Source organism: Acanthochromis polyacanthus, chromosome 7 (genome assembly GCF_021347895.1).
Source record: "Acanthochromis polyacanthus isolate Apoly-LR-REF ecotype Palm Island chromosome 7, KAUST_Apoly_ChrSc, whole genome shotgun sequence".
Taxonomy (NCBI): domain Eukaryota; kingdom Metazoa; phylum Chordata; class Actinopteri; family Pomacentridae; genus Acanthochromis; species Acanthochromis polyacanthus.
The window spans coordinates 3,496,647-3,523,186 of record NC_067119.1 but is presented as its reverse complement, the minus strand read 5'-3'; the positions used below and the strand labels follow the sequence as shown (position 1 = coordinate 3,523,186).

The window sequence follows — 26,540 nt, the reverse complement described above, 5'->3', positions numbered from 1 at the left end:
TAAAGCTTTGCCAGGATACTGAAATGTAGTCTGAGGGTAAATGTAGTCTCAGAGGGTAAATGTAGTCTCGGAGGGTAAATGTAGTCTCGGAGGGTAAATGTAGTCTCGGAGGGTAAATGTAGTCTCGGAGGGTAAATGTAGTCTCGGAGGGTAAATGTAGTCTCGGAGGGTAAATGTAGTCTCGGAGGGTAAATGTAGCATTAGAGGGTAAATGTAGCATTAGAGGGTAAATGTAGTCTCAGAGGGTAAATGTAGTCTCAGAGGGTAAATGTAGTCTCAGAGGGTAGATGTAGTCTGAGGGTAAATGTAGTCTCAGAGGGTAGATGTAGTCTGAGGGTAAATGTAGTCTGAGGGTAAATGTAGTCTGAGGGTAAATGTAGTCTCGGAGGGTAAATGTAGCATTAGAGGGTAAATGTAGTCTCAGAGGGTAAATGTAGTCTGAGGGTAAATGTAGTCTGAGGGTAAATGTAGTCGGAGGGTAAATGTAGCATTAGCGGGTAAATGTAGTCTCAGAGGGTAGATGTAGTCTGAGGGTAAATGTAGTCTCAGAGGGTAAATGTAGTCTCAGGGTAAATGTAGTCTGAGGGTAAATGTAGCATTAGAGGGTAAATGTAGTCTCAGAGGGTAAATGTAGTCTCAGAGGGTAAATGTAGTCTGAGGGTAAATGTAGTCTGAGGGTAAATGTAGCATTAGAGGGTAAATGTAGTCTCAGAGGGTAGATGTAGTCTGAGGGTAAATGTAGTCTCGGAGGGTAAATGTAGTCTCGGAGGGTAAATGTAGTCTCAGAGGGTAGATGTAGTCTCGGAGGGTAGATGTAGTCTCGGAGGGTAAATGTAGTCTCAGAGGGTAGATGTAGTCTCAGAGGGTAAATGTAGTCTGAGGGTAAATGTAGTCTGAGGGTAAATGTAGCATTAGAGGGTAAATGTAGTCTCAGAGGGTAAATGTAGTCTGAGGGTAAATGTAGTCGGAGGGTAAATGTAGCATTAGAGGGTAAATGTAGTCTCAGAGGGTAAATGTAGTCTGAGGGTAAATGTAGTCTGAGGGTAAATGTAGCATTAGAGGGTAAATGTAGTCTCAGAGGGTAGATGTAGTCTGAGGGTAAATGTAGTCTCGGAGGGTAAATGTAGTCTCGGAGGGTAAATGTAGCGTTATAGGGTAAATGTAGTCTCAGAGGGTAGATGTAGTCTCAGAGGGTAGATGTAGTCTCGGAGGGTAAATGTAGCATCAGGGTGTAAATGTAGCGTTAGAGGGTAAATGTAGCGTTAGAGGGTTAATAATCGTTTACATGCATACTGCAAGAAAATGATTCTTTGAAAGTTAGTTACATGAAGAAGACTAGAAAGGGAGAGAACCAAGACACCTGTGAGTCCTCTGAAGGAGTTACTAGGAGGAGACTAAAATGAATCAAATCACATAAAAGAAGAAATTGAAAACAAATATAAAGCTGAGTATTTCTGGTTTTAAAACGTTCCTTCCGGGCTCGTCTCCTGCCTCCTTGCTTCCTTTAATCTCCACCTTCCTCCTCGGCAGCAGCAAAGTTTAATCTATTATTCAGGAAGGTTTTCTCTGTTGCACATAAACAAGACATCAATAATGGAGCCGGCAGCCGATTAATCATTGAAAGCAGCAGGAGTCTAATCTATGGAGCTCTGTGGAGAATGTGTTTGGAATGATGACAGGATTAGTGTGGGAAGCTAATGCTAACGGAGGACTCGGTGCCCCCTACAGGACGGGGTTTCTGTTTTCCATTTGGGGAAATAAAGTGATCAAGGGTTTATGATTTGATTGGTTTATTAAATGCTGCAGCTGCACCGACCCTCCAAACAAAGCAGCTCCTCTGTGGAGTAATTATTTCATTTCATATTGTGGAGACACGTGGCTCTCCTCATGACACCGACGGCTCTGGAAGCAGCTCTGAACTTGTTAAACTTTGTTAAGCTTCTCCATGAGGCTCCGTTTGATGGGAATAAACAGACAAACATCAAGTAAACCAGTGGGCTCATTATGAGGAGCAATGCAGCAGCAAACTGTCGTGTTTTTATCATTTACTGCAGAATAAATGAGCGAGGTTTAGTCACATTGGTTCTACAAGTCAGATTACATTTTACATGCCAAGTAGATGGGTGTAGCAGTACACAAAACTGAAAGTATGGACCTCGCGGGGAGAGAAATATAAGAAATGCATCAAGTAACATTTTAATTTAAAATGTTTGATTTAAAAAAAATCCCTAAGACAACCAAAAAAACAAAAAATGACAAAAAGGAGGCAAAAAATGACAAAGATGAGCAAAAAAAACTACAAAAACAGACAAAAAACAAGAAAATAGTTGCAAATAATGAGCATTTATTGTCCTTTATTAGTGGAGAAAATGTATTTTTATATGGATGGGTTCATATTTTTACTAAAATACAGTCTTTGGTCGACATTTCCCCAACTTTTGAGGCTCTAACATCAGTAGAATTTGATGTGTGGAAAATTTGACCAGACAAAGTTCCAGTTTGTTTGGTATTGTGGCAAGAAATCTGTCCAACATGACTCAGAACGTTGCCCAAAATTACTAGAAATTTGTTCAAAATGAGTCAAAATCATCCAAATTTATCAAATACTTCTTCTAAATACAACAAAGATTGTCCAAAATGACTCTAAAGGATCAAAAATAACAATAGTTGATGTTTATTGACCCTTGAAAATGGAGGGAAAGTGTAAAATTGGTGGTATTGTCCCCATAAAGTTCCTGTAAGTGTACATATATATGGATGGATCCATATTTCTACTAAAATACTGTCTGTGGTCGACATTTCACCAACTGTTGAGGCTCTAACATCACTAGTATTGGACGACATTGTTCCAGTTTTTGCCTTGTTTTAGGTGTTTTTGCCAACTTATGTTTTTTAGTAGAAATGAACTAAATCCACACTAAGCTGTAAGTAAAAACTGAAAAGATGTTCCTCTCCTTTTGGCGTTTACTCCTTTATTTCTTGACGGATGGATTTTTTTTTTCGGTGCAACACTGTTGACTCATTTAATTCGTTGACCAGGTTCTTGTCTGTTCTCATTTTGTCGTTTCTACAGTTCATAAATTCAGTTGTATTTTCGTTCTGTACGTGAAATCCAGCCATTAGAGCTCCTGTGCAGCGTTACCGGCATTAATATTTCAGGCTGCCGCCTCAGGTCCTCCTGCTGCTGGAGAGGAAACGGAGACGTCAGTTCTGGGTCCAATTTGCATTTTGTGTACCTCGAACAAAAGCTAAAGCTCCTTTATGCTCAACCCTCGATATTCAACCTTATTCAGAAGCAGTAGCCTTTGATTTACTGCACAGATCTACTGTTTTTATACGGATTGAAGACTCAAAGACGAAGACTGCTCTGAAAATATGGTTTTCAATTCAGAGTTTATTGTAGAATTCAAAAAATAGTTTTGATTTTAGGAGGCAGTGGTGGCTCAACTGTCGAGGCTCTGATTTATTGGTAATAATTTTGAAAATTTCTCATGTCTCCACAGCTGGAAGTTTTGTATTTTCCCTCTCAAGAGAACGTCTTACCTGTGAAGCCATTTTAAAGGTCTGATAGCTCCACAAGTGTAACTCCCACAGCCATGAAATTTGGTGAGGACTCGCACAGAATAGTCTCTTGAAATTGGAAAAAAGCAAAATATTCAAAGAAAGATGCTCTTGTGGCCTTGTGTGTGTATATATATGGATGGATCCCTGTTTCTACTAAAATACAGTCTTTGGTCATCATTTCGCCAACTGTTGAGACTCTAACATCAGTAGAATCTGATGTATAGAAAGTTTGACAAGACAAGGTTCCACTTTTTAGATATTTAGATTAAATGTTGATGTGGACTCATTGGTAGGAAACAAAACCTGGCGTTCATGAAGACGACATGGAAGCATCCTGTAACTCTGCATATGTAAGACCAACATATAGACGCCTGTGAACACCAGTTTATGTCTCAAAATATGACAACACATTGGTCTTGTCATATTTTGTCTATTCTATAGGACACGTTTTGAGACATGTTTGAGAAGTTTCAAGATATTTTCTGCAACTTTTAAGACTTTTTGGACATGTCTTGAATAGTTTAGGTCAAGTTTTGAGTTGTTTTGGAGAAATTTCAAGATATTTTGAAATGTTTTAAATAATTTTAGACAAATTTTGAGCCATTTTGAAGAGGTTTTTACACACATTTTTAGTAATTTCAGACGGGTTTCAAGACATTTTGGTCAAGTTTTAAATTGTTTAATCCAAGTTGTGAGTTACTTTGGAGAAGTGTCAAGACATTTTGACACATTTTGAGTCATGTTGAAGAGGTCTAGGGTCATTTTGGAGAACTTTTAAAAGATTATGGACAAGTTCTGAGATATTTTTGAGAAGTTTCAAGATATTTTCTGCAAGTTTTTAGTCCTTTTTAACAAGTGTGAGATTTTGGGGGAGGTCATTTTGGACAAAATTGGAGTCTTGGACAAATTATGGTGTCTCTTTCAAGCTCGTATTAAAGCTCCGTGCCCAAAGCCAGTTTTCCTTCAGGGACAATAAAGTCAAATCGATTCTCTGGGAACTAAACCTCAGAATGCAGGGATTCAGTGAGAAAACTACAAAGACACTGTTGAGCAACTTTTGGTAATTCCCCCAGACTCAGTCATTTGATGAAGAACGTGTCTAAGTTTTTTGGAGATCCTTGGTTGGTCTCCTTGCGGCTACTTGAAGCACAATAAAGACCAGTGTTGGAGGAAGAGACGGCAGCTCTGTCTTAAGTCTGTCTCATGATCTGCAGGTGCAACAGCAAAAATACTCAACCGGAACCACTCTGAGGCCAAAAAAATGTCACATGGACCTTAATTTATTATGAAAACAAAAATAAAAGATCATCATCGGAATTAACTGATCTGTGAAATGTGAGAAAACTGGCCCCAGAGAAACATGTGGTTGTTTTGGCTGAAAAACTGCAAAAAATACCCCAAAGATGTTGAATTTACTGTCTGATTTCTACTTATTTATGTGTCTATAAATGACTTATATAGGCGTGTTTGGATGCTACCAAGATGTAGCAAAAAACACTTTTGTGTTCCGTTAAACCTGCAGTCAGAATTGAAAAAAGTTCCGTCTTGACCCTTTCCTGTGGTTTCATGTTACTTTGGACTATTTTTAAATTGTTTAGGACAAGTTTGAGATGTTTTTGAGAAGTTTCAAGATATTTTCCAGTTTTCTTTTGGTCATTTTGGACAAATTGGAGTCTCAGACAAGTTTTGAATTGTTTGGGCCAAGCTTTAAGATAATTTTGAGAATTTGCAAGATACACATTTTGAGTAATTTTGGAAAAAGTATGATGTCATATCAGTTGAGTGTTGAGGCATTGGGGGTCATTTTGGAGAAGTTTTCTGACATTTTGGACAAGTTTGGCGTCCTGGGCACTGTGCAGATTTCTGACTTTACAGAGAAGTGAAACTACAGCTACTGGGTGGTCTAACCTTTGTAGAGCTGCCTGGTTTCTCGTGATGCTGAGCTGTTTACGGCTGGAGTTTAAAACAAACTGTAGCTTTGTACCTTTTTAGAACCAGAACAGAGTTGACTGATTCACTGAGACCAAAATAAATACAAACCCCCTGATAATGAAACCATAAATTTGGCAGAAACAATCACATGTTTTGTTCAGGGCTTGAACAGTGAGAAACAAAGCAGACAGTGTTTTAAACTGCAGCTGATCTCAGGTCAGTTAAACTACCAGGACTCTGCTGCCATCTGGTGGTTCTACTGGACATCTGCTGGAGGACGGTTTATTTCTGTTCTGACTTCACTTCTTTCTGTTGTTTCACACCTCTCTTTTCCTCTCATCTTCTTTTCCTCCCTATTATTTTCTTCCCTTTTTCTTCTTTTTGTTCCTCATTTTCATCATCTTTGTCTTCTTCTCTTCTGCTTCGTTTTCTTCTTTTTCTTCTTCCTCTTTTCTTATTCTTCCTCATTTAATTATTCCTGTTTTCTTATTCTCCTCCCTCTTCCTCCTATTCTTCTTTTCCTCTTCTTTTTCTTCTTCTTCCTCCTATTCTTCTTTTTCCTCTTTTTCTCCTCTTCTTCCTCTTTTCTTATTTTCTTTCTGCTTCTTCCTCTTTTCATTATTTCTACGTTGTCTTTCTTTGTTCAGTACTTTTTTCCTTCTTTCCTTCACTTTGTCTTCATTTAATTCACATTTTGATTGATAGAAACTTTATTGCAAAACTATGTGAAATATTTTTTTTAAATCTTAGTTTTTAGAAATATTTTTTCTCTAATACAAGACTGAATCTTTTTGCTTCCTTTTTCTTTTTATCACTTTATCTCTTCCTCATTTTAATCCTTCTTTTCTCCTGTTGTCTTTTCTGCATCCATTAAACTTTTTCCTCTCATGCTGTTTTAATATTTTCGTATTGTTGTTCTTTCATTCCTTTTTTGTTTCCTGATCAGTTTTCCGTCAGTGAGCGACTCATAATTAAATCGACCAGCAGAGGACGCTGTTGTCTCGCAGTTAAACTTCCTGTATGTTTAAAACGCCATGTATGAAGACTTTCTGAAGCTCAGATTCTGGTTCCTGGTCTCACTCTGAGTTCATATATATATATTCATAAATAATAGGAACTAAAGCTGAGAAAGTCAATAGAAAAGAAATATTGAACTTGAATTAGTATTTTAAGAAAGTTATCACAGATTTATTGCACAGATTTTGGCTTTTTGTTTGTCTGAAAGCAATTCTGATAATATTTAGTGTGATTTTTTTCATTGTTGATTAATATGTCAGGCTTCTTATGTTCTTTATTAATCCATTATTTATTTTGTCTATAAAATGTGTTTCCCAGAGATGACAAATGTGAAATGTTTTGTCCAAAACCGAAGATATTCAATTTACTGTCGCTAAGGAGGAAAAAAACACAAAATTAGTAGAAAATAATCAGATTTGAAGAGCTGGAAACGGAGAATTTAGACCTTTATTTTCTTGAAAAATTAAATAAATTAATTAAAATAATCAGATTTGAAAAGGTGGAGCCAGAGAATTTAGACTTTAAGAAAAATAAATAAATTAAAATAATGACATTTGAACAGCTGGAATCTGAGAATTTCTTTTCTTTAAAAAAAATTATATCTAAAATTAATATAAGTAGATTTAAAAAGCCGGAATCAGAGAATTTAAAATTTTCTTCTTGAAATATTAAAATGTTTTTTTTAAAAATTGCAAAGCTGAAATCTGAGAATTCAGCTTTTTTATTCTTGAAAAATTAAATAAATTAAAATAGTGATAAAGACTTTAGACTTTTTCTTCTTGAAAAATGTAATAAAATAATCAGATTTGAAAAATTAAAGTTTAGAGTTTTTGTCTTAAAAAATTTGAAATAATCAGATTTGAAAAGCTGGAATCAGAGATTTCCTTTTTTTTTAAATAAAATTAAATAAATTAACAGCCTTTTTATATGTGCAAAAAAATGCACTAAAAGTGGGTCGACAGGCAATTTTTTAACCAACTTTTATCTCGGAAGTGTTTTATATATATCTGCAAATTTTAAATATTTGAAGTTTACGATTCAAAAGTTTCAACCAAATCAGAGATGGCTGCAGAGGAGATGGCTGATGGGGTTTAAGTACAGAAATTGGTGGAAAAGTTCCAAAAATGTGACATAAATCAATTTAAAACAGCCAACATTAAATAAAAAAAACATAAATGTTACAAATTTACTCAACAAATTTGAATATAAAAACATAGACACTCCAATATTATCTAAACTTTAGTGACTAAAGTGAATATTTAGGTTATAAAATTCTAAACTAAACCAAAATCTGTGACTAATTTAATATATTAAGGTTAAGATTATAATATTCTACAGGACAAATCAGTGTTTGTGGTGTTTTTTTTCTTCATACTTTGGCTGGTATGATGATGAAATTGTATTAAAAATGGTGTTAAATTGTGTTTACCACTGCATAGGTTCATATTTATCTGTGTTCAGATTTTTATCCTCTGAGATATTCTCAATTAAATAGAATTAAATGTGGAAAGTGGGTTTTTAAAGTTCTTTATCTCAGAAAGTTTTGATAAATCAAGGTTAAATTTCACACATGACATTTTAAATATGTACAATTTATGTTATAAAAGTCTCATTCTAATCAGAGATGGTTAAATAATAATTTGAGATAAAAAGATATATAAATATTTACATAAATTGATATAAAATTGTCCAAAAATGTGACATAAAAATAGTCAAAGTCCCTGTTGTTTATCCAGCACATTTCACAGTGCTTATTACGGTTCAAATACGACATTGTTGTATAAAACTTTAAGAACCTACTAAATTATTTTCTAAACCAAATTGAGACCAATTTAAGTATTAAAGTTAAGATTCAACAATATTCTACATTAAAAAAAAACTTTATTTTTGTTTTTTTCTTCATACTTTAGCTGGAATGTTGGTAAAATCTGAATATAAGTCGTGTTAAAATACATTAAAATCACTGTAACAATGACATCACTGCATGGATTCGTATTTATATGTGTTCAGCTTTTTATCTCCTGAGATTTAAGTAGATGTAAATGTGCAATAAAACCTGCAGAAAGTGGGTTTTTAAAGTTTTGTGTCTCATAAATCACGGTTAAATTTCACAGATGCAGCTTTAAGCATCTATAATCTGTGCTCTAAAACTTTCCAGCTAATCAGAGATGGTGGAGCGGGAATGTCATGATTTTTTTGGCAGCTGGATCTTAAAAATCAGCCCAGAGTTTCCTCACAGACGAGCTGAAATCGCACCGATCAGGTTCAGCAGCTAAAAAACCGAGTCCGGATGGGAACTTTCCCGTCTTGTTTTGGGACAAACGGAGACAGCAGGACGCCTCTCTGGGAGATGGAATCGGCGTGTTTGTGTCGGTGCAGACGGTGAGGACGGTATCAGATGGAGGTCCGGATCCTGCTGGTATTTTTAGCGGCGAGCGAGAAGCCAGAAGGTGTTGGATTACGCAACGTGGGCGCATGCCGCCCTCGCTGATGGCAGTTAGTCGTCTCCTATCAGGAAGCAGCGAGCGCTTTAATTCACCTCAGAGGAAGGACTGAATAGCTGCTATCACATGTTTACAGTTACTCACACAGATACACACCGTAATTAGGCTTTATTGACCAAAAACGGAGCATCCAGTGTCGTTTTTTTAATCAATATCTGATTATAAGTCGCATAAAAATGCTTCTGTGCAACAACATGTTCACGGTTCACTTGTAGGTAAAGGTTTCATAGTTCAGTGTTTTCCTGTAAAAAAAAACAAACAAACTTTCAGACATGTTCAGACTTTCTGATAACGTCTGTTTGAGCTTTTCGTCTGTTTTCACAATCCCAATCTGATCCTTAAAATTCAGGTTCTGATTCACTGAGGAAGAGGAGGAAGAAGAGGATGGAGTTCAATTTAAAGCAGCTGAATGCAGTTTAAGATGTCAAGTTTGGCTTCAAGCTGGTTAGAGTTCAGTTTCTATCTAATAAAGTCAGTTTCAAGTATATTAAAGCTCAATTTTAATCAAATAAATTCAATTTCAGGTTCATTAGAATTCAGTTTCAATGTAAAACTTCAGTTTCAATCTAATAGTCAATTTCAATTTAATAAATCCAGTTTCAATCTAATAAAGTCAGTTTGACGTGAATTAAATCCAGTTTCAGTCTAATAAATCCAGTTTTAATCTAATAAAGTCAGTTTCAAATTCATTAAAATTTAGTTTCAATCTATTAAGGTCAGTTTCAAATTAATTAAAACCAAGTTTCAATCTAATAAAGTCAGTTTCAAGTTTATTAAAGCTCATTTTTAATCAAATAAATTAAATTTCAAGTTCATTAGAATTCAGTTTCAATGTAAAATTTCAGTTTCAATCTAATAGTCAATTTCAATCTAATAAATCCAGTTTGAAGTTAATTAAATCCAGTTTCAATCTAATATATTCAGTTTCAAGTTCATTAAAGTTCAGTTTCCATCTAATAAGTTCAGTTTTAAGTGTCCATATTTTCCATCCAACTCTAAAGAGAAGTGAAAGTTCAGTAAATTGACATTCATTGTCATATTATTCTAATAAACATCAACTCTGACTGTTTTGTGTGTTTTCTCCTGCGTTTAAACACACAAACCGTCCGCTAATCGTCTCCTGGTTTGCTGTTCTGTCACATTAAAACGTGTTAATTGTGTTTTCATTCTGCCGCTGTGTGTCGTGTAGCAGCGAGGTGAGATCTGGGGCTGAAATACGCTTCCTGCGGCGTTCCAAACACTTCCCTGCTCGTTAGCGCTGCAGCTTTCCCCACAAACAGCTGCTCTAAACGTCCTGTTTGATTCTGTCGCTGTGTAATCAGACGTTCCTTTCACTCTGCTTTGTGTTCGCTCAGATGCAATTAGCCGCCGGCAGCCGAGCGTGACGGCAGGAAGACCGACGGAAGAAGAAGAGGCGAGTAATAAAAACAACATTTCTACGGCTGCTTTCATGCCTCCTCCATTCATGTTGCACTTTGTGTTTAATTTTATTTGCTGCGAATCAGACGAGCAGTTTGGGTTTCACTCAGCAAAGGGCGAGAATTCTGGTGGTGTTTACGAGAACGAAGTGAAAGGAGATGAGAGAACACGATAAAGTTCAAGTTCAAACGCCCCCGTTCAGATAAAGAAACGCAAATATTTCAGACAGGAACCAACAGGTAAAACAGATAATATCAACTCTGACTGTTTTCTGTGGGATTCTTCTGGCGGAAGAAAGGAAAAAACTGAAGTCCAATGTCAGGAATTCAGTTTGTCAAAGAAATTTATAAATATAAATTCGGTTTAAATCTGAAATTCAATTTAAATCTAATAAATTCTGTTTAAATCTAATAAATTCGGTTTAAATCTAAAATTCAATTTAAATCTAATAAATTCTGTTTAAATCTAATAAATTCTGTTTAAATCTAATAAATCTAATAAATTCTGTTTAAATCTAAAATTCAATTTAAATCTAATAAATTCGGTTTAAATCTAATAAATTCGGTTTAAATCTAATAAATTCAGTCTAAATCTAATAAATTCAGTTTAAATCTAATAAATTCAGTTTAAATCTAAAGTTCAATTTAAATCTAATAAATTCAGTTTAAATCTAAAATTCAATTTAAATCTAATAAATTCGGTTTAAATCTAATAAATTCGGTTTAAATCTAATAAATTCAATTTAAATCTAATAAATTCAGTCTAAATCTAATAAATTCGGTTTAAATCTAATAAATTCAGTCTAAATCTAATAAATTCGGTTTAAATCTAATAAATTCAGTCTAAATCTAATAAATTCGGTTTAAATCTAATAAATTCAGTTTAAATCTAAAATTCAATTTAAATCTAATAAATTCGGTTTAAATCTAATAAATTCGGTTTAAATCTAATAAATTCAGTCTAAATCTAATAAATTCAATTTAAATCTAATAAATTCAGTTTAAATCTAAAATTCAATTTAAATCTAATAAATTCGGTTTAAATCTAATAAATTCAGTTCCAAGTTCATCAGAATTCAGTTTTAAGTTCATTAGAATTCAATTTCAATCTAAAAAAAAAGCCAGTTTTAAGTTCATTACAATTAAGTTTCAATCTCATAAATTCCAATTAGATATAAATCGGCATTTATTTTGTAGAATTTAATCAAATTAAGGGATTCCTGTACAAATGTTGAAAAATTGAGCACTTCAAATGTAAAATGATTAAATTTAAGTTTCGACTAGCACCAATTTCTGTCCATATTCCACGTCAAACTTGGATTTCTGTTGCATCTTTTAACCTAAAAACCCATTTAAATCTTAATAAATTCAGTTTCATTCTAGTATATTCAGTTTCAGGTTTATTAGAATTTAGTTTTACATGTAAAAATAAATGTATTCAAATAAAAATAAACCATACCACTCAGACATTTTTTGCTTTACTGTGATGAAATATATTTATTAATTTTTACCAGATTAGCCAAAAAGACATTCCTTTTATTTAAAACCTATAAACAGCGTCTCAGTTGATTATCTCTAATATTTACCGTTTCATAACTGCCGTATATAAAATCACATACAGCGTGATAAAGGCTTTTAGTCCATAAATGTGACAGAAAAGTCATTTTTATTAATTAGCTGACATCTTTTGCTCTATCTACGTCCTTTTAAACCAGCGACTCCCAACGTTCTTATATTTGAATCGTATTAGAGGTAAAATTATCCCGAATTCAGTTTCAAGGTCATTAGAGTCCACTTTCAATTTAATAAATTCAATTTCAGTCTAATAAATTCCATTCCAAGTTCTTTAGAAATAAGTTTCAGTGTAGTAAATTCATTTCCAAGTTCGTTAGAATTCAATTTCAAGAATGACAAAGTGAAAGCTAGAGGGCTTTTGTCATCAAATTAGGCCAGAGATGACATTTACATGTTAAACTTTATGACTTAAACTTTTAAAAATGCTAATTATTTTAATTCACAGTAAGGAAGAAAGACGAGAAATTTCATCGGCTCAGGTGGGAAAATGTGAATATTTAGTATCTTTTTACTGTTTTTGCTCGAAAAACGACAACGACAAACAGGTTTCTGTTTTTTTTTTTTTTTTTTGGTCAACTAGTTGCAGTAAAACAGGTTAAATTTTAGGGCTGTCCCGAATAGTGGTTTGTGGCCTCCGAATATTCGGGCCCTATTAAACACGAATATCAGAATTTTCGTTCCGCCCCATAACGGGGGGTGCTGCTTGTGGCGGAGACGGCCCGAATATTCGGATCCATTCGTCTGGTCTCCCGGGTCCAAATGTTGCCTTCGTTTTGTCTTCAGTTAAACTGAAGAATTCCCAAACAGCGGAGGTCTTCAGCATCTCGTCTTGTGTTTATGAAGGAAGTGAAGCGTGACGTCAGAGTCGGCAGCAACCCGGCCATTCGGGTGGTGTTTACAAACATGAATGGAGGAGCCGAGATGAGCCGAACACGACGATATGAGCCGAAGTGGGCCGAAGGCGAAGGGAAGACAGTAACGCCGCATATTCTTTCCGCCCGGTAACGTCAGAGCACGCGGGGGGGAACGAATATTCGGATATTCGGGTCCAGCCCTATTAAATTTATGCTGTTTTTGGGTATAATTGTGTTAAACCTGACTGCGACCTCTTGTGGGTCCTCTGGCCACATGTTGGGAACCGCTGGTTTACAACCACAGCAGATGATTTCTGCCTTCAAACTGGAAAACCTTAACCTACTTACACGTGTTTAATTTGGATTAAATGCGGTCGACGTAGCTCTACAGACGGTCTGTAAAACGTACGTAATATTTCAAAGCTACTTCAGTCACTACTGTATGTACATTCAGAGATATATTATAAATAGGATTCTTTAGCTGCTGCTGCTTGTACATATTCAAACCTATTAACATGTTTATATATTTATATTTATATATATATTGAAAACACACATACATCCATATGTACAGATGTCTACAGACAGTCGGTCACATTGTGGTTGAATGTGCTGATGGCCAGTCGGAGTATTGCTTCCTGGTGTTATTGGGTCAAACGGAGCCTCCACCTTCTTCTGTGGTGTTTTCTTCTTCTTCTGTCCATATTGCTTGTCAGTATTGCAGCCGTGAGTGTGGACAGCAGCCAGAGTTTAATAATCACAAGTCTTTTTGCCGAGTCGGGCCTCGGTGCTCCGTCGGGGTCAGAAAAGGTCCTGAGGGCCGAGGTGGATGATTATCGGCGTGGCGATGGTCTGCGGCTGGTAATAGGCACTGTCGATGTACAGGCCGCCTACGGACAGGAGACAGGGTTAACGAGAACACAACGAGTCATTATCGCTGGAAAAACCTCCTCTTATGTGGCCACTGAGAAACAGAACGAACAAAAAGCTGCAAGTTTAAAGTCACGGCTCGATATTAACCCTGTCCCACCCAAATATAGAAAAAAATGAGCAAATACAACAAATAAAATGTATACATATAAAGCAATTATAGAAAAAGTGAGGAAAAAAAATATATACATATGAAGCCAATTATAGAAAAAGCAAAAAAAAAAAAAAAAGCAAAAAAATTATATATATATATATATATATATATATATATATATATATATATATATATACAAACCCAAATATAGAAAAAAACAGCAAAAACATATATATATATATATATATATATATATATATATATATATATATGAAGCCAACGATAGAAAAAAGTGAGAAAAAAATATTATAATAAACCAAAAAATTACAGATATAAACCCAAATATAGAAAAAATTATTTAAAAAAATAGAGAAACTAAGTTGTTTAATAGTATTTTAAATAGTATCTAATTTAATAGTATTTAGTATTTAATAGTATTTTAATGCTTTTTATTTTTTTCAATATCATTTATTTAATAGCCTATATGTGATCAATAAATGGCCTTTGCCTGTCTAAAGAAAAACTCACTCAGAACTCTGATATGTTAACGGTACTAAATAAATAAATCAGTAAATACATTCATACACACATAAATAAGTTAATACATTCATTGTGTTAAGAAAAGATTTAGATGGGAAAAGTATCTGTAGAGAATTTCTTTGTCCAGTATTCTGCATTCAGTTTTTTGCAGAATCCAGTATTACACACTGGTTGGTCATTACATGTTATTAGTTTGGTTTCACTGTTTAAAATGATGCCACATCTTTTTAGACAGAACCTGTGATCATAAAACAATACAGAACTCTTAGTTTTGTGTTAATAAAGCACTTAAAGCTTTAAGTATGACTCAATGCTTTTTTCAAAATTAAACCACTCATTGGGTGGTTGTGGCCCCACGTTTGGTAAAGTTGGAAAGATATTCACAGATTCAGACTTCCAGCATCAATAACTCATTAGATGTAGGTTGTCAAAACATAAACGATGCCTCTGTCCATCGTTGTAAGGCAGATGTTGTGCGACAAGCCCAGTTTTTATCAAAAGTAGCTGTCTTTCAAGTTGCAGAAATAACATTGGCGTCTCTGAGCAGCCGGCTGTACCGCCTGCAAATTGCAAAACTGCTGCAACAGCAAAGAAAGACACAAATATTCAATAACCTCATTCTGATACACTGTAGTGTCAATAGAATCACTGCCGGACGTCTGAATCTGTGAATGTCTTTTCAGTTTTACTGAACTGTGGCCCCGAGGAGTCGTGGTGGGTGTCCTTTATTTTCATTTCTGAAAGGTGGCAACCCTATGGCTAGCACTAGCCATAGCAAACAGACCGCAAAGAAACAACAAAAGTTGATTAAAATAATCATCGTCCAAGATGACTAAAAAAATCGAGATTTTATTTTTTGGCCGTATCGCCCAGCCCTACTTTGCTGTACTGAACAAAAGACGTTTCTAAATTCTCTCTCCTCCTAGAAAGACCTTTATTCTACATGTCTCAATCAGAAATTCAACGTTCTGTTTCATTCTGCATCAGAAGATATTTTTGAGTTCTTTATATGTCCGATCATGGTGGTTCTGTTTCCAGGACTTTATATTGGAGAGAAAAATGAGCCCACAGTGAAGAAAAATGTATCAGGAGCAAATAAAAATCAATCTACTTGGGGTTCAGAGGGTTAAAATGTCTATAAGAGTCCACAGACTGTCTACAGTAACAGGATATGTGCAGACAGATCAGATTTAAAGGGTTTTATTGCCTTTTAAAGACCTCAGGATCGGAAATCTAACACTTATGTGCGTCAGGAAAGAGGATCAATATTGATATCCTCCATACAAACAAGACAGTTCATGCAAACCTTCACACCTCTGGAAGCCTTAATTAAATCTTTTTATTAGCTTTGAGTTTAATTGGACGATTAATTCAAGGTTACGAGGAAATGTGGGGTCTGGAAAGTGGCTCATATCTGAAATATGGTGTCAAATTCTAGAAATAACCTCAGTAATTGACCTTTTTAATTATCCACAGATGTACTGCAGATCAAAAGTTAAGCAGAGAATAATTGACTGACGTGTTTAATTAATTTGTTCTTTCGTGCTTCTAGATTTCCATCAACCTGCTCGGTGAGTACATCTTTTTTATTATTCCTTATAGAAACAGTGGATTTGTCCAGTCGCCATGGTTTTAGCACTTGGATATCTCACAATCTGGACGACTGAGAACATTCACAGACAACTTGTGAAGAGAAACCAGAGTCGAGAGCTTCTCAGTGGACACATGAGGTGGAATAAGGATTTGTAGTGTTAGAAAAACATCATAAACGAAGCTTGTTTACTTTAAATTAAAGAAACGAAAGGAGATGAGCACAGAACAGAGCAGAAAATGCGCAAAAAACATCTAGAAATCAGGACGAGTGACGTAAAAACAGACCAACACAACACTGACAACGACACGAACTCAAAAATATTTGTTTATTTAAAAAGAATATTACCCACAAACTGGTCAAAATAAAACATCTCTCTGAAAAGAAAGTACTTTTTAACTCAACACAACAACAAGAAAAACAAAAATGGCTCAACAGTAAACTGTAAACTCGGACATTAAATATCCAAAGGAAAATGTTTTTCAGTGCAACCGATTTGTGTAAACCTGTTTTTTTCTTCTCTCTTACAACAGAAACTCAAAACAGCGTTAGAAAACGGAGAGAAAAAATCAAAATACAAAACAAAATGTTCACATCCATGAGAGATTGTTAAAGGAATAATCGGCCGTCTGACAAATAAGCTCTGATCAGTTCCCTACCTGCATATTGTGTGTTATTTAGTTCCCTAAAGCTGATATTTATTAAGTTCCCTAAAGTGACAGTACGTTTCTTTGCTACCCTACAATGACTGGTTTTAATGTTCTACCATGAGTGTTGAATTAGTTCCCATAAAGAGGTTTTTTAGTTCCCTACTGTCAGTATTTTGTCGGTATTGTACAGCCTGTAAGTTCTAGTTTTGATTTTAAACTACATTTGTTCAGTTTCCCTACATTGCTGTGCTGTTGGAAATAGGCAGTAGGGGTTCATTTAATTCCCTGAAGTGGCTGTTAATTTCTTTATTTACTTTAAAATAATGGGTTTATTTAGTTGTTGTTTGACGGTAGCTCTTTTTTGGTTCCCTAAAGAGACTTTTTAGTTCCATATTGTTACTGTTTTGTTGGTGCTGTATGGTTTATAAGTTCTAGTTTTGGTTTTAAAGTATATTTGTTTTGTTTTTTTTAATAATTGCTTTATTTAGCTGCTGGTAGCTGTTTTTTAGTTCCCTGAAGAGGCTGTTGAGTTCCCTACTGTTAGTATTTTGTTGGTCGCTTATGGTTTGTAATTTGTAGTTTTGATTTTAAAATATATTTATTTAGTCCCAAGTGGCAACAATTTAGTTTCTTTTGTTCTCCTACATTGGCTATTTTGTTGTAAATAAGCGGCAGGTGTCAATTTAGTTCCCTGAAGTGGTTGTTAATTTCTTTTTTAAAAAAAATGGTTCAGTTAGCTGTGTAGTAGCTGTTTGTTAATTCCCTAAAGAGTTTGTATAGTTCCCTGCATTGTATTTGGCGGTTGGTTCATGGTATCTATTTTTTAGTTCCCTGAAGAGACTGTTTAGTTCCGCACTGTTAATATTTAGTCTGTAGTAGTGTATGCTTTTTAGTTCAATTCCCTGCTAAATAATTTCTTTATTTAGCTGTTGGTTTATCGTAGCTGTTTTATGGTTCCCTAAAGAGGCCGTATGGTTTGTAGTTCTTTAATTCCCTGCAGAAGATGTTTTGTTTATTTAGTTCCCTACTTTGAACAATTAAGCTTCTTTAGTGAGCAGTGAGTGTTAGCTTAGTTCCCTGAAGTCATTGTTAATTTCCTTTTTAACTTATAAATAGCTGGTTTGTTTCGCTCTTGGTGTATACACCCCCTGTTAAACGTTTTAGGACACTGTCTCATTCAAATAAAGTAGAACCTGTCTTACAACTTTTGACAGGGGGTGTATTTCATCACATGGATGTGATCAGGACAGGACTCTGATCATACATGTAAAGTGTCAGACAGATTGGAGCATGGTCAGGGCATTTACACAGCATTTGAAATTTCATGGCGAAGAATCAAAATTCCACAGGCCGCCACAGACACGCCCTTTGACTTTGGAAAAAAGATTTTAATAACTTTGGATCATTAAGGCCTCCTGTATGTACTGGCCCAATTTGAGGTGAATTGGAGTTTCCCCCTAGGAGGAGTTCGCTCTAGAAAAAATGAAAAATGGGCAAAATCCGACATTCAACACAAATAGCTCACTTCCTGTTGGGTTTGGAATGTGGCTGTCACTGACTTTTTTGTTCAGCCTGATGTGCTGCACATGTGTACCAAGTTTGGTAGATACACCCCCTGTCAAAAGTTGTAGGACAGGTTCTACTTTATTTGAATGAGAAAGTGTCCTAAAACTTTTGACGGGGTGTATATGTCTTCTATTTGTTTCTGTGCTCTAACTATTCTGTCGTTGTGTGGTGGATAGTTTCATTTAGGTTTGAAACAAAGCACGTTTACTTCCTGGATCTTTTAGTTCCCTGTACTCTGTATAAAGTTGTTGGTATATTGCAGGTGTTTTCCATTGGTTGTATATTCCAAGATATTCGGTCGTTTGGTAATAGTGGGTAGTAAGTTCTTTAGTTCTCTTTAAAATATGTTTATTTAGTTCCTTTCAGTTAATATACACTGAGTTCCCTAGTTTCTACATTTTAGTTCCCTGTACTCTGTTAAAGTTGATGGTGTATGACTGATGTTTTCCTTTTGGTTTCAAACTGTATTTATTTTGTAGTGTGTTCCCCCTAACAAGATATTTGAAGTTCAACAGTTTAGTTTCTTGAATCAAAAACAAACTATGTTTAGTTCCTTAAAGTGGTTTTGAATTTCTTTATTTACAGGTATCTGTTTTTTGGTTCCGTACTGTAGATCTTTGATAGATGGTCTGTGGTCAGTAGGTTCTTTAGTTTTCTACAGATCATGTTTTATTCTTCTTCGGACATCCAGCAGTTGGCAATTTCTAGAAGACAGTGGTGAAATAGTTTCTTTCTAATTTACAATCGCGGATGTTTTGTTCTTTCAAGTGAATATTGTCCAGTTTCAAGCATTGTGGGAACATGTATTAGTTTGGGACTTTTTTTATTTGTTACTGCTATTACCGGTAGCTTTATTTCCCTACAGTGCTGTCTTCATGGTGGATATTTAGGGAAATTAACAGTGCAAACAGAAACAGCCTCAGCCACAGTAGGGGAACTGTTACTTCCTCAATATGTTATTTATTCAGTTTTCTACGTTGCACATTTAGGAGTCGCTGTACTTTAGTGGCTATTTTTTAGTGTCTTTACTGTTCTAAAGCGGTTGTTGGGTTATTTTCCCTGCAGACGATGTTTAATAGTCCTGACTGGCTAATAATCCTTTTCAGGTCCATTTAGTGGCTGTTTGTTTTGTTCACTTACTCCGACGGATGGTTGGTGTTTCCGTTGCTCTGAGGTTAATGACTTCCCTTGTAAATTTAATACCCGACAGTAGACGTTCAGCTCCCTGCTTTGTAATATTTTCCTGAGCAGTCTTTCACACACTGCACCTCGCTAAATGCTGAGCTCCTTTTTTTTTTCCTCATTGCATAACAGTTTGCTGATCAAAGAGCTTATTTGTCAAACTCTGTGTTCACACGGATAGCAAAAGACGAGGCCAGCGCAACTTTCTAACAGCTGAAATGAATCTCGCTGATTGCTGCTGTAGCCCGGAGGGAACACGCTGTGCAACAATAGTTCTGCCTTATTTAATGCTCAGAAGTCGGTCGGATTGCAGCGTTGTTTTTTTATGCGAATGCACAGCAAGGATATTCCTTTAACAAGTGATTTCCTGTGAGATGGGTGAGGGAGGGTCCTAATAGGGGTACAGGTGGGTGATGGGGTATGTTGGAGGGACTCGGATGACTGGGACAACTACTGAGGGCATTCTGGAGGGAAAACCTGAGGAAGAGCGAAGAAAAACAAACTCAAATGTTGGTGATGAGCAGATTTAAGGGATGGATAATTGATGGGATGAAGGAAGTGGGAGCTTACTGTAAGCAGGGAGGGCGCCTGCAGGGCTGTAGCCGTAAGGAGCACCAAAACCTATGAGGGGAAACAGGAAGTCAGTAAGTCTTGGAGAGTTCTCAATCATCCAGGTAGGAGTGGGCGATGTTTTGAGGTAGAAGCACAACTCTTGAAGCTGAAGGACCAATGCACAAATCTTAGCATCACTGCTAACTTCAGTAGAAAGCAACCAGACTTCTTTTATAGGTTCTTGAAGATCTCATATTCGAGAGCGGTAAAATACCTTCAAGAACCAAAAATAAATGTCCAGTTGCTTTCTACTGAAACTCCTACCTTATAATTTTTAAAATCAAACTACTCCTGTATCATCTTGATACCCAACCTGCTAGCTGCTAGTCCTCAGTGTCAATTAGTTGCCTTTCTAGGGACTCCCTTGTCTCATCGATAGACTGCGACTATACTTTCTTGGACTGGAGCTAGGTAAAGGCAGCCATTGCAATGCTCTTGCTAAAGTCTACCCATTGCTAGCTGCAGTTCAACACAGTATAGTAGCAGTCCATTGGACAAGGGACTCCTTAGAAGGGCAGCTGATTGACACTGAGGACTAGCAGGTAGGGAATCGAGATAGGACAGGACTAGCTTGTTAGCTGCACTCCAGCTTAAAAATATAAAGATCGACAGCCATAGGAGCTTCAATAGAGAGCAACTGGGTTTTTCTTTTCGGTTCTTGAAGATGTTTTCAATGTGAGGTCTTCAAGAACCGATAAATGAAGTCCAGTTGCTTTCTACTGAAGCTCCTGGGATTACCATGGCCTGGATGACTGAGACTCTGCAGACATAAGACATATAGCACCCTGAAAGGCCAGTCATATTCCAAATTTAGATCATCCTCGATATAAGATCATTGAATTGCCCACCTCCATATCCAAGGCATGGCATATCTAAAGGATAAAACCAAGGTGACGTGACTTGCTTGAGTTTCTACTTTGAAAGACTTTATGCATTTTAAAAGGCCCGTCTGTGATACTGTCCAGTGTTTCTGTAACAGAATAGTTCAGGAATACAGCTGCTTCAAGTCAAGCCTCACCTAGCAAACCCATTACTACTGCATGTTTTCGGAGTTACAACCACAATAAACTGATGTCACATCTTTACGAGCTGCGCTATGATACAGTATCATGCAGTCCACAGGGAGTCATCGCACCCTCAGCTGTGTCTGTCAGGCTCAGGTCTGCAACCACTACATTAATAAAGAGAAAGCTGGGTCAGCACATCTGCTACTGACTGCTGCAGAGACTCACTGTAGGACTGCAGGATTTAGATGATATATCTATCACTGTAGCCATTAGCTCTGCTTCCATGACATATTTTTATGCACATTTTGAAATACTGCCCTAGAAAAACTGCAAAATCAGGGGAAAAAAGGGGCATCTATGCGCATTTGAGGCAGACTTTATCTAAAAAACAGTTAACAAAGAGCTTCATGGCAGATAGAAACACCTTTTCTGACCAAATATTGACACAGTGAATGTTTAATTTAGACAACTTATTGGCTGTTTCTGCTTCTCGAGACTCCAAACAGGGCACAACAACATGAAAGAGTAATTACATCTTTCCTCAAGACTTCTGTCCATTTTTGACTTGTACAAAAAGTTTCTTCTGTTTTTTTTCTTAGCAATTAAGACTTCTGTCCATTTTTGACTTGTACAAAAAGTTTCTTCTGTTTTTTTTTCTTAGCAATTAAGACTTCTGTCCATTTTTGACTTGTACAAAAAGTTTCTTCTGCTTTTTTTTTTTTAGCAATTAAGACTTCTGCCCATTTTTAACTTGTACAAAAAGTTTCTTCTGCTTTTTTTTTAGCAATTGACAAACAGTTGGGTTGCATTCCAACCAGTATCCAGACTTTCCCATTATGCCAGAAAGACATTTAGTACGTCACCAATACATAGTACAAATGTAGTATACCAAAAATACTATTGTATCCCATTGTATTTAGTCAGATTTTGCAGTTTGCTGTCAGAACTTATTCAGAAAAGGTTTCCATCTCCCTTGAAGTGCGTTATCTTTTTTAGAAGCAAGTTTTAAAACATGGTCTTGCAAAATTTGGCAACTTCTTATAAACATTTCCTATTGCAATACTTCAATATGCACATTAAGGTCTTTAAGATATTAGAAGCAAGATTTTACATTTTATCCTGGATTCCACAGGGAGCCAATGAAGAGAAGCTAATATTGGAGAAACATGATCTCTGTTACTGGTTCCTGCCAGCATTTTGTATCAGCTGGAGGTTTTTAAGAGAATTATTGGGACATGATGATAAGGAATTACAGTAGTCCAGCCTAGAAGTTACAAATGCGTCGACTAGTTCCTCATATTTCCTAAATTTTGATAGGATGCTCTTCTTGTAGCCATGATTCCTCATTTTTGACAATTTTTGAATCATGTTGGTAAAAAAAGATTGGGTCATTTTGAACAAATTTAGAGTATTGGACACGTTTTGAAATGATTAGTAGATAGTAATTTTGGACAGATTTTGTCATTCTAAACAAGTTTCGCAATATTTTGGACAACTTTGGAATCATTTCTCAGCATCACTCTGAGACAAGATGTTCCTGATTTTTTTTTTTAATATGAGGCAGATGAAAGAAGTATCCTGATCAAAAATAACTCCAAGGTCATTAACAGTTGAACTGGAGGCCAAGGCAATGCCATCTAGATTATCTGTGTGGTTTGAAAGTGTGATTCTGAGGCCCAAATACAATAACCTCAGTTTTATTTGAGTTTAAATGAAGAAACTTTAAAGTCATTTGGGCCTTTATGTCCTTCAGACATGTGAGAGTTGGACTAAATGATTGGATTCGTTTGGTTTCATTGATAAATAAAGCAGGGTGCCATCTGCAGAATGATGGATATTTATGCAGTGCTTCCTAATAGTATTGCCAACGACCCTCTATCTTCACACCAGGTGTGCCTGATCAGGAGCCGAGGGTTGCCACCCGACAGAGCACACCTGCAATCAGAACTGCATTTAACTGCTCCCTTTTTCCCAGTCAGGTGGGTCTCGCTGACAGAAACGCTGTGTCTGCTGAGCTCCAGCCTCACATGTTGGTTTTGGTGTCAGGTTTGGATGGCATTGTGAATTGGGTTCAACCAAGCAATAAACATTTGTTGCTCACAGTACAGTGGAGCCAAGTTGTAACAGGGGAGCATATACAAAGTAAATAATATTGGTCCTAACACAGAACCCTGTGGAACCCCATAACTAACTTATCATCATTAACAAGAACAAACTGACTCTGCTATAGAGCCACTTTCTGTTGACACTATGCAGCCTAGTTTATTCACTCCTGAGCAGCTAATAAAAATCAGTATAATTTAACTTTTTTTTGGCAACTTTCTAAAAGTTTGCTATAAATTTGCTGAATGTTTCTATGAAAATGTGTCTGCAGTGATTCTAGCTGCAGAATGTTTGTTTTTAATGGTCGTAGCTCCGACTACATGCAACGTTAGCGTGCTTGCTGTGATAGTTTTGCTATATCCTGAATTCTTAAATAAACACATCTGTTATAGAAGCACCACAGCAGCAGCAGAGGTCTGAATATAATAACTATATGTCCAGCTGCAGCTGGGCAGAGCAGCTGTGCTCAGCTGGACACTGTCTGCCTTAAAAAGTGAATAATGATCTTAACTGGACCGACACCAGCTGTTCATACGATTCCCCATGTACGATAGGAAAGATTCTCACTGTGAGTCTTCTGATTAGGTTCTATAATTACTTGCTGATAAATCACATTAACAGCAGGCGGTGTCTAACCTGGGCTCTCCTCCAGGTGTGACTTACCTGGTGGGATGTATCCATGTGTGGGCGGGGTGCTGATATATGGAGCTCTGGGGATCACAGGAACCCGAGGAGGTCTGGCAGCGAGAGCCGGGAGGGTCAACACCGAGGCCACGGGTCGCTTTGGCTGCATGAACACAAAGACTGGATCAGAACTGGACATTTACCTTGATTTCCACTTAAAGTCCATCAAAAAAAAGAGTTCCCACGCTTTGAATTACACATCGCAGCTGTGTGTTACAGTGGGTTATTTTGTGTTACTGTTGACTTTCACAAATAAATGAAGTTAAACAAGAAAACCGTCGTGATTCAGATATCTTGTTTTCTACTTACTGGAGGGTTGGGCCGTTTCTTCTTGTTGGTCGTTGACTTGGATCCGGAGAACAAACTATTCAGGGCGGCTAACGCAGCGCTAGCTTTGGCTACTTTCTTATTAGGACCCGTCCCCCGAAACACCTGCTTGTCCACCTCCACCTGTCCCAGCAGATAAACGGAGGTTCTTCAGTTAAATACCAAAAAAACCAGAATCAGACTACAGAGTTCTGGTTAGCCTAATGTTGGTATACTCTACAGACATCAGGAAACATGTTTGTTTTAGTGGAAAAAAATAAAAAAAACATTCCTGCAAAAGTTGTGACTCATAATGCAATACTAGTCAAATTGTAAACAACTTCATTAACAGATAGTTGTTCGTGCTAATCAATAATCGACTGTTAGCATAAGATAGACATAATTTCAAACTGTTGGTCCAACACTAGCAGCTCTGTGATGCTAGGATTAGCTACATGCTAATGGATGCAAACCAACATACGACCAACAACAATGCTAATAAGGTTGCCGTATTAGCCTGCTAGCTCCAGCTCCAAAATTAACTGACTGAATTAAATCAATCAACATAAAACAAATGGGTAACCTATTTTCCTTTTTTCATGTCTGAAGAAGGAAATAAAAACTTTAACTTCTGGTCAGACCAAGCTAGTGACCATCCGTCAGCTGTAACGTGAACGCTACTTGTATTTATTTAAGGGGAAAAGAAATTAAAAATACTTTCCTGCTAAGGTTGTGACTCATAACGCAATATTAGTCAAATTTTGAACAGTTTCCATAACAGATAGTTGTTCATGTTAATCAATAATCGATTGTCAGCATAAATAATATGATTTCAAACAGCTGGCTCATGCTACTAGATCTGTGATGCTATGATTAGCTTTATGCTAATGGAAGCCTACCAACATACAAACAACACCAATGCTTAATGGGAACGCTGCTATTTTGTTTAACGTAAACTGAAATTTCCATTGAAAACATTTTTTTATTGAACTGAAAATGCAGATTTTAAAGTACTTCCATCACCAATAAGTTCCGTAATTAGTAATTCCAAATGATTTTAATTCTATGACAGCAGGAAGGTTTATCTCCATAATCAATGATTATCTAGGAGGGTTTAGCCTTAATATTTTAATTAGTTGGGTTAATCTCTTTGATTAATGACACCAAAGAGTCTCAGATATATGATTACATTAGTTACATTAATCTCTATATTTAATAACTGTAGGATCTCGGGGCTTAATATGTATTTATAGTGATGTAAAATAGTGTTTTAGATCATTTTTGGAGGGTTTTAATCCTGAATATGTACATTTCTCAATTAGAATCACACCATAAATTACATTATAAAGTCTTTTTCCCAATATTTTAACTTGTTAGGTTAATTCTATCACCAATCGTGTTTTTTTTTCAAACTGAAAAGCACTTTATTTGGTGCCAAAGCTTTAATTTTAAATGTTTCATCTAAAAACACTAAAACATTTATTTGACTTTTGCAGAAAGACTCAGCTGCTAAACAAACAGTGTTGGTACTGTAAAACTTAAATTTTTTCCTCTACTTTTTCCTTTAAAAGTTAAAAAAAAATCTCAATAAAAGTGTAAATTTACCTAAAATATTGAATAAATGTTTAATTTTCAACTGGAAACCAGATCGTTTTGTTCTCACTTAATGGTTCAAGAACAGAAACTTTGACAGCTCTTGTTTGTTTTGAACAGACGGCAGACAGATTGTTTTATTTGCTTCACTTTTAGCCTCATAAACCGGTTTCGTGTTCGCCGTCTTTGCTGCCATTTGAAGACGTTTGGACACTCAGGAAGCAGCGACATCAAACACAGAACGTTTGTCTTCCCACCTCTATGATGAAGCGTTTGTCGTAGCTGCTGCCACTCTCAGAGATCAGCTCGTATTTGAGGCCGCGGCGTTTCTCGTTCAGCTCCATCACCGGGTTTTTACCCCCCGCCGTCAGGATCGGACCCGGAGCTCTGGACTGGAGACACACAGGGAGGGAATCAGGTCAGGGATTCACAGAGCGGAGTTAGAGATCTGTAGGAGCTCAGGATTCAGCCCTACCAGCTGGAACAGGAGGGCTGAGGGAGGAAAAACTGACAGAATGTGAAAAACCCACTCGTACTCTGCTTTAAAGGATTCAGCATACAGCGACGGAATACACTTTTAGAAAAGAGAAAATATCCAGTGAGCAGCAGTTCTCTTGGAGAAAAAAGGTCTTACTGTCTTTTTCTACGTATTTTATAACATTGAGAAGTATTGTCTAGCATTAGGACGTATTTCTTCTAGCATTAAGACATTTTATAGTATTAAGACGTATTTGTTTTCATGTTAAGTTTTATTTTATGGCCTGAAGAAGTATTTCTCAGTGTTAAGATGGATTTTATAATGTCAAGACGTATTTTTG

General features: G+C 36.2%; 1 protein-coding gene across 2 annotated transcripts in view; it reads right to left on the bottom strand.

Moving 5' to 3' along the window:
* Positions 1-9,108: 9,108 nt before the first annotated feature.
* Positions 9,109-26,540, bottom strand: part of LOC110965142 (spermatid perinuclear RNA-binding protein-like) — a 133,712-nt gene continuing 116,280 nt past the window's right edge. The window contains exons 14-18 of one of the 2 annotated variants that reach the window (XM_022214078.2): positions 25,980-26,114; positions 24,133-24,273; positions 23,803-23,926; positions 19,988-20,038; positions 9,109-13,754 (exon numbers count right to left, since the gene is read on the bottom strand). In XM_022214078.2, the coding sequence (XP_022069770.2) occupies positions 13,666-13,754; positions 19,988-20,038; positions 23,803-23,926; positions 24,133-24,273; positions 25,980-26,114 (540 nt within the window). In that variant the 3' untranslated portion in view covers positions 9,109-13,665. Of the gene's footprint in view, positions 13,755-14,340; positions 19,895-19,987; positions 20,039-23,802; positions 23,927-24,132; positions 24,274-25,979; positions 26,115-26,540 lie in introns of those variants that run through there. The other variant, XM_022214079.2, reaches the window with a different exon arrangement.